The sequence below is a fragment of the Sinocyclocheilus grahami genome, unplaced genomic scaffold (genome assembly GCF_001515645.1).
Source record: "Sinocyclocheilus grahami isolate Dianchi unplaced genomic scaffold, SAMN03320097.WGS_v1.1 scaffold528.1, whole genome shotgun sequence".
NCBI classification, from domain to species: Eukaryota; Metazoa; Chordata; class Actinopteri; order Cypriniformes; family Cyprinidae; genus Sinocyclocheilus; species Sinocyclocheilus grahami.
The window spans coordinates 18,909-27,634 of record NW_015505707.1 but is presented as its reverse complement, the minus strand read 5'-3'; the positions used below and the strand labels follow the sequence as shown (position 1 = coordinate 27,634).

At 34.7% G+C, this 8,726-nt stretch overlaps 1 protein-coding gene across 1 annotated transcript in view; it reads left to right on the top strand.

The window, feature by feature from the left end:
- LOC107555240 (importin-5-like) overlaps window positions 1-6,254 on the top strand; it is a 33,333-nt gene extending 27,079 nt beyond the window's left edge. Inside the window, exons 22-24 of the mRNA XM_016237976.1 lie at window positions 3,696-3,924; window positions 4,002-4,143; window positions 5,334-6,254. Of these exons, the coding sequence (XP_016093462.1) occupies window positions 3,696-3,924; window positions 4,002-4,143; window positions 5,334-5,420 (458 nt within the window). The 3' untranslated portion in view covers window positions 5,421-6,254. The remainder of the gene's footprint in view (window positions 1-3,695; window positions 3,925-4,001; window positions 4,144-5,333) is intronic.
- Window positions 6,255-8,726: the final 2,472 nt, after the last annotated feature.

The window sequence follows — 8,726 nt, the reverse complement described above, 5'->3', positions numbered from 1 at the left end:
CCAAAATGTTTCAACACGATTGCAATGTGTTTTTATACAATAGTAGTTCAATAAACAAGTTAAAATTAAGAGACTTACATTTTAGACACAATATTGGTTGTTTTTGCTCCATTTCACTGATGAAAATAGTTCCAATCAAAGCCACAGCAGAACTGTTTTGTCGCCGAGCAACACAGCAGTGTTTCGTTACTGAATGATTCTGCGTTTTTGAACGAATCAAGTGAGTCATTGATTCAGTGACCCTTTCACAAAGACAGTCACTTGCCATGTTTCTGAATGAATCGGCTGTTTGAACGAATCTGTTGAATGAAGGACTAAAGGACTCATTAGGGCTGTCAAAATGACTGAAAAACTAAATTCGAATTTTCCACTTAAATATGATCAAAATTCGAATTGTTTGAATTGAAAAGGCATAATTTCAGTTAGGGGGGGAAAAAAGCTTTTGGCTTCTCTTCGGAGGCCGCAAGAGCAAAATATCACTAATGCACGTTTCTTCAAAGCATAATAAAATAACACGACTACCTTTGGGGGAAAAAAAAGTGCATAATGTTTAATGTTTATGAACCATATATAATAGTTGCTTAAACAATTAGAAAAAAAAGAGCACAATGTATGTATAGTTTAATGCAAAGAACCGAAAACCAATCACCAAAGAGTAGGCGACTTTCTTCATTTAAAAACACAAGATGCAGTGGGATGGGGAAAACTGCCATAAAGTCTTGAGACATGGTTTAAGTTGAACTTGCATTCATTTTACATGGCTTTCTAAACGTGCGGCTCTCTTGTGCGAGACGCGAGTGCAACGCTGATAGATGCCCCGCTAGAAAATGTGGTAAATATGCATTCTGTGTGAACGGCTTGGTTTCAGTTTCTCCGTAAACCACATTCGCCACACTGATGCTCTCGTTTTCCGCTATATATTGAATGAACAACGTAGCAGCGCCGCATCTAGTGGGTAATAACTTGACGCTTACATTGTCGTCGCATTTCGTGCACCACTTAGAAGCCTGCCTGACGGCTGACACGGACCTAGAATTCGAATGCAACGTTTTTGCATTCGAATGTGGATTTTTTAATTTATTTTTTAATTTTTAAAAATTGATAGCCCTAATTCATTTGCCGCCATCTATTGGTGTGGTTTCATATTTAAAACTCGTTGCATTTTTCCCAACATTTCTTTTTAAAGATTTTTAAACCTTAATCTAATAATTCTTTATGCATTCGAAATTTTGCGGTGTTAATGCATTTATGGCAGCTCATCTTCATCAAACAGTCTGTAAATGCATCTAATGCCACTTCAGATGCAGCTTCTGTGTTTCCTGCAGTGCAAAGATGGAGTTTGTTGATACTGATTTCATTTGAATGGTAACCGCTCTACAGTTTCAATTCAGTTAGAATAAAAGAGTGTAAGAATTTGATGTGAAAGATGACATTTAATAAGGTTAGTGAAAAAATGACAATTTGAGACCGTCAATTATAGTTTTTAGTAAGAAAATTGGAATCGGCAAAAATCGGTATCGGCAGATCGGACTAACAAAAAAAATCGGAATCGGCCAAGAAAATTACAATCGGTGCATCTCTAGTTAGCGTTTAACAAAAAACGTTTCTTTTGAAATAAAAACCACACTGATGACATCACTTGGCTTCGTCCTCTCGGTTTCCTGAAGATCTATGAAGAAAGGCCCATAATAAGTCCACGGTCTCTTTTCAGTTATCAGAAATGTTCTAATTTCTCATGATTTAATTTGAAGCTTTTAGTTGTACTTTATTTTTAGGGAATTGTAAAAAAAAAACTAGAATACAAATGGATTAAACCAAATTTAGCGAGTATACCATGATGGACAAACTGCGGTTTGATGTCTTGCAGCAGACATTTTATCAAATGCATTTTTCATGAGAATTGTCACTGGTGTCACCTTCCTTATGGGTTAATAAATGCACACAAAAAAAAAATCATTAAGCTGTCATTTGTGACCCTGGAGCACAAAAATCAGTCTTAAGTCGCTGGGGTATACGTTTAGCAATAGCCCAAAAAAACATTGTATGGGTCAAAATTATTGATTTTTCTTTTATGCCAAAATTCATTAGGATATTTAGTAAAGATCATGTTCCATGAAGATATTTTGTAAATTTCCCACTGTAAATATATCAACTTAATTTGATTAGTAATATGCATGGCTAAGAACTTAATTTGAACAACTTTAAAGATGATTTTCTCAATATTTAGATTTTTTTGCTCCCTCAGATTCCAGATTTTCAAATAGTTGTCTCAACCAAATATTGTCCTATCCTAACAAACCATACATCAACGGAAAGCTTATTTATTCAGCTTTCAGATGTATAAATCTCAATTTCAAAAGATTGACCCTTATATGATTGGTTTTGTGGTCCACGATCACATTTGTGTATTCGTAAAGTCAAAAGGTAATCTAATATAGTTAATCAGTTTAAATGTTAGGAAAAAAATTAATGAAGACATCTCGCCATACCAAAAGTGGATATTTCTGTAGAATAATAGAATAACAGTGTTTATGGTGTTGTGTTCCTGACAGTGTCCTCACAGACCCTGGGCGGACAGACAGTGGGGTCTGTGCATATTCGATGACATCGTCGAGCACTGCAGCCCATCTTCCTTCAAATACGCCGAGTACTTCCTGCGGCCCATGATGCAGGCGCTGTGTGACACCAGTCCGGAGGTGCGACAGGCGGCCGCGTACGGCGTCGGAGTCATGGCTCAGTTTGGAGGAGAAAGCTACAGGCCTGCTTTCACAGGTGAGACGTCCTCTATGCTTTCCAGCAGAATGAGCATCAGGAGGGCTCGATGAAGTCGGTGGTATTTGTTCCCAAATTCCAGTTTATTTTTTCATTTTCCTGGATTCCACTTTCCGCTTTTTGGGATTTTTTTTTTTTTTCCCCTAATGGTTACATTTTAGTAATCAAAAAGTATGTCTAATTTAATCAAATTGACTATGCAGTTTATTAAACGTTAAATTACATCTTTAAGGCCCTTTGAAATTTGAAATTCTTTTTTCCTGGATTCTGGTTAATGGTTTTATTTTTAGTAATCGCAAAACGCATCCAATTAATTGAAATCATGAAACTTTTACAATTTAACAAGAGTTTAACAATCACATTTTTAAACCCCCAAGTTATTATTTTTTTTATTTAAACATTAGTAATCAAAAAGCATGTGTAATTAATTGAAGTCATGGAACTTATAAAATGTAATAACTTTTTAACATTTTTATTTTCATTTTTTTTTTTATTCTTTGGAAATCCTTTACCCCCAAAATTTAGTTTTTTTTTTTTTTTTTTGGATTCAGTTTTAATTAAATAAAATTTTAGTTATAAAAATGCATGTCTAATTAAATGAAATCATGATGCTTATTATTTAACACATTTATTGAAAGTATAATAACTTCACTTTTAGGTCCCTATGTTTTATTTTTGTATTTTTCTGGACTTAATTAAATCTAAATAATCAAAAGTGAGTTTTTTTTTCCCCCCTGAGTTTGATGCAGTAGTTTTGCACTTGATTTATTTTTTTTTTGTCCTCCCAAATTTGCCAGATGCCACAATGACATTCTGCGTTTTGTTTTTGTTAATTAGTGGATTCTGTGAATTAGTGTTTTTCTGCTTCTAGGACATCATAGGTCCCTACATATTGTTCTTTCCCATTGTCATGGTTCTTCCAGAGGCCGTCCCGCTTCTTGTGGGTGTGATCCAGTCTCCAGACTCCAGAGCTAAAGAAAACGCCAACGCCACGGAGAACTGCATCTCTGCTGTGGCCAAAGTCATGAAGTACCGCCCAGAGTGCGTCAGCGTCAACGAGATCCTCCCTCACTGGCTGTCCTGGCTGCCACTCAACGAGGATAAAGAGGAAGCTGTCCACACCTTCAACTATCTCTGTGACCTCATCGAAAGGTGCGTGTCTGTCAGCCGACGTGAACTCTGGGAGTCTTGGATGCAGATCTGAGTTTAATGCTTGTTTCCTCCTACAGTAACAATCCCATCGTTCTTGGACCTGATAATACGAACCTTCCCAAGATTTTCATCATCATCGCTGACGGTGTTGTGAATGAATCGATTAAAGGTGAAGACGGTTGCAGCAAACGATTGGCCAACGTGATTCGTCAAGTACAAGTAAGTTTAATGTCATGTGAACAGACTGCTTTATCACATACAGGCAGACCAACACCTGTAGAAAACCTCAGACTGATGCAGAATTGCAAAATTAAAAACGCTTTCTACATAGAATGAGTGACTTGTCTAGTCTATATATTCTTTTTTTTAATATATTAACACACAAATGACTTGGTGAATGTTACTGTTTGAATTTGTTATATTGGTGCTTATAGATTTAAAAATGGCAGCCATGCTTTAATGATTTACAATATAAAATTGCATGTTTAACAAATATAAATATCTATATAAATTGAACATCAAAGGGCTGATTTATGCATGTTAACATGTAATTTTAGCATTCAGGAAACCTAGCATAGTATTTTAAATTCATGTAGATTTCTAATTGTTATATTGGTGCCTATAAATATCAAATTGTTTATCCTTGTTCTTTAATCTTGTTAGAATTACAATGAAATTGTAATGTTTTAAAATATTTCATCTAATTTGTCACCCTAGTCGTGAACCGTATATTTTTATTTCTTATATTGCATATACAGTATAAGTGTATAAAATTATAATATTCAAATGTATGCATTTAAATATTGTATTTGCTTTTAAATTTAATTAATTTCGGTTGTCTAGTCATGTAGTTAAATATTTGTATTTGATATGTTGATGTATATAAATAGTGTAAATGGTGCAAAATTTTTCATATTTATGCATGTTAATATTCTTATGTATTATATATTTATGCTTTTAAATATTTATATTTGCTATATGCGTATACATGCTGAATTGTTTATTCTTGTTCTTTAAAGATTGTTTAAAAAAATCATAGATGCTTTAAAATATATTTATAGTTCTTCTGATTTTAAAGTCCATTTCAGCTTTGTATTTGATATGTTGATGTATATAAATAGTGTAAATGGTGCAAAATTTTTCATATTTATGCATGTTAATATTCTTATGTATTATATATTTATGCTTTTAAATATTTATATTTGCTATATGCGTATACATGCTGAATTGTTTATTCTTGTTTAAAAAAATCATAGATGCTTTAAAATATATTTATAGTTCTTCTGATTTTAAAGTCCATTTCAGAGCACAGGCAGGATTTTATTTTTTGCTTACAAGTTGACCTGTGCAGAGTTTGCATGTATTTCCGGGTCAAATGTCTGACTGCGCTGCATGGTTTTTCTCTCCAGGTTTCTGGAGGACTCTGGACGCAGTGTGTATCGGCGCTCAACGAGACGCAGCAGAAGGCCATCCAGGACCTCCTGAACACGGCCTGAGTGAACGAGCGAAGCCTTAACCCTGTAAAGCAGCCCATCGATTAAGGATTAAAAAATTTGCACCTGGAATTCCACATCTAGATTTTTGGCCCTTTCCCTATTTTGAGTAAAGAACCGTCATGTGACTTGAGTTTGTGTTGGGCCTCTGAGCCGTCTGGACCCGATCTCTCGAAGTCTTCAACAATGGGGCCGAGGGTCTGGCGAGTGCGTGTGCTTTTCACCTCAAAAAGGGCCAATGGCTTCAGAAACCCTCATCTTGAGCGGGCGTGGGGGGTTTTGGGGGTATGAAATGAAACTAACAGTCATCCATTGTAGAATTTCTGGTGTAGAAATTGTGCTTTTCTCCTTTCTGAGATCAGTTCTAGTTGTTTTGTCAACTCGTGTGTCTGTCGATCCTTGCCGAAGCTGATTTAGGGCTCGGTCCGACTCTCGGACTGAACGGACTCGTGTTGGTTGAGCTCGAATGCAGTAGAGCGATGATGCAGCGGTCATGTCGTCGACTTTGTTTTCTTTTAGGTTTTTGTTTTCTCTTCGACGCCGGCGCTGATGTTTGGGAGAAACGGGCACCGGTTTGCTCCACCTTCGCTGATGATGTCTGTGTTGCGGCTAACATTGTCTGTCATTGGCTCACTTAATCCATGCAATGAAATAAAAAAACATTGGAAAACTGGGACTCTGGGTTCGGGCTTCTGATATTATGAAGGAAATGCACAAATCTGAGGCCGGTTGGCCTAAGAGTTGTCACATGTCCATGGAACATTTGTATGATATGCAATCTCTCCTGGTTAATCATTTTACAACACTTTCAGTATTAAAGCTGCAAGACATGATGAACTTTGTGTCAGCATTTCATTGCGATCTGCATGCTCTCAATATGTGAAACTGGAATCCAGTTGCTTTTGCCAATTGTATTCCGTTCAAATTTAAATGTTACGTTCCTCAGGTTCTGATTCTGAACTAGTAAACTTTTGATTCAGTAGTTTCGAGTACTCGTTCTTAACCATAGTTTACGAGAGGCTATAGAAACTAACATTACGGAAGCTGTTTACATAGTCTTTTATGGTTTTACAGCAGTAGCTACAGATGAAGTTGATTGGGAGCTTTTATATAACGTTTGTAGTTGGATTGTCACTATCAATATCAGTGAAATGATGTAGGTTTAAAAGAGCATGAACACGATCTCTACTTGGTCAGTTTTTAAACGAGTTCTAGTCAAAACAAACATGCACAGAATGCTAAATTAAGATGCTACTGGATTTATCGACTTGTGTTGGCGTGATGCTGATTTTAACTTTTGGCGGGAATGAAAATGAGGCTGTGAAAGGATGAAGTATGTAAGTCCGGTGGATTGTGTTTAATGACTTGCTTATTCGGCTAAGGGAAAAATGACATGATCTAAGGTCGCTCACAGATTTCGTTTTCGTTCCCGTTAAATTCGATCTGGTGTTTAACCTGATTGCTAGCGTTAGAATGTCTTGCTGGAGCTGTAAGATCCTTCAAGATTTTAATTTCGTCCTGCTACATGCTCACTGTATCCTGTTATTGTAGTTACAGTCAGTGTTGGGTAAGTTACACTCAAAACATAATTAATTACTAGCTACTAATTACATCTTCGGCAGTGTAATTAGATTACTAATCATCGGCTCTAATGGTTTGTTTCCACCGAGCGGTTCGGTTCGGTACAGTACGCAATTTTCCGTTTTCAGGAGTTGTGAATGGTACCAAAATAGCGAACCACACTAGCGAACATACCTTTATCTCAAACGGTGGCAGAATTTAATGAATTAAAGTAGATGCAGTATATTAAACCTATCAAAAATATGGTTTTAGTACTGTATATAAAAAAATAAATGCATAATCAGGAAAAAAAAAACAAGCCTTGTGCATTATAGGGTATACTATTCTGGATATGTTACGGTTGGTGTTATACCTTTAGATCAAATGGTGTCGTCGTGTAATGGATTTATATAATTGCATACATTAAAACTTGTAAAGTTATTAAACACATAAAATGCTAATTCCAAAAACAGCCTTGCGCAATAACATGTTTTTCTGAATTTTTTGTATTGGTTTTATAGTATAATGTCATGTAGTTAAATTGTTCAATTTATTTGGTTAACTTATGTATTTTTTCTTTTTTCTTGTGCAACGTAAAGGGCATATATTTACATTTATCTTAATGTAGTTAGTTCTGTAAAGTAACAAACTTAAGTAAAAAAGTATTGAATTATTTGTTACTTTCTCAATCCCATATCAACCTCGACCAGTTGAACAATAAAAAGGAAAGACATGAAACTGCTCTTTTAAGACTTTAAAATAAATATACAATTGCATAAATTACTCTTGAACTGACCAAAAAGGAGGACACATTAAAAACCTACGTTTTAACATGACGTTAAATCCACAATTGTTTTATACAGAATTATTCAATGGTCTATGTAGTATTTGATGAAATTACGTAATGTTAATTACATTAGAGAAAGTAATCCCTTAACTTTTTCAAGGAAAAAGTAATTAAATTACAGTAATGTATTAGACCCAATGCTGGTTACAGTTGTACCTTATGTATTTTTTCTTTTTTCTTGTGCAACGTAAAGGGCATATATTTACATTTATCTTAATGTAGTTAGTTCTGTAAAGTAACAAACTTAAGTAAAAAAGTATTGAATTATTTGTTACTTTCTCAATCCCATATCAACCTCGACCAGTTGAACAATAAAAAGGAAAGACATGAAACTGCTCTTTTAAGACTTTAAAATAAATATACAATTGCATAAATTACTCTTGAACTGACCAAAAAGGAGGACACATTAAAAACCTACGTTTTAACATGACGTTAAATCCACAATTGTTTTATACAGAATTATTCAATAGTCTATGTAGTATTTGATGAAATTACGTAATGTTAATTACATTAGAGAAAGTAATCCCTTAACTTTTTCAAGGAAAAAGTAATTAAATTACAGTAATTATTTAGTAATGTATTAGACCCAATGCTGGTTACAGTTGTACTCAGTGTTGGGGAAAGTTACTTTTAAAAGTAATGCATTACAATATTGCGTTACTCCATAAAAAAGTAAGTACGTTACTTAGTTACTTTTTATGGAAAGTAATGCGTTACGTTACTTTTGCGTTGCATTTTAAATCCGGACAGGGCTTGCTTGTTTGATTTTAAAATAAAAAAGTTTTATTTTTGCCAAATATAAAATAAAGTGAAATGAATAAGCCTCAGGCTGAAGGGAAAGTACATTTACATCCGTACAGTAGAATGCAGAAGAAGACATTTCAACACACTTCAGCAATAAA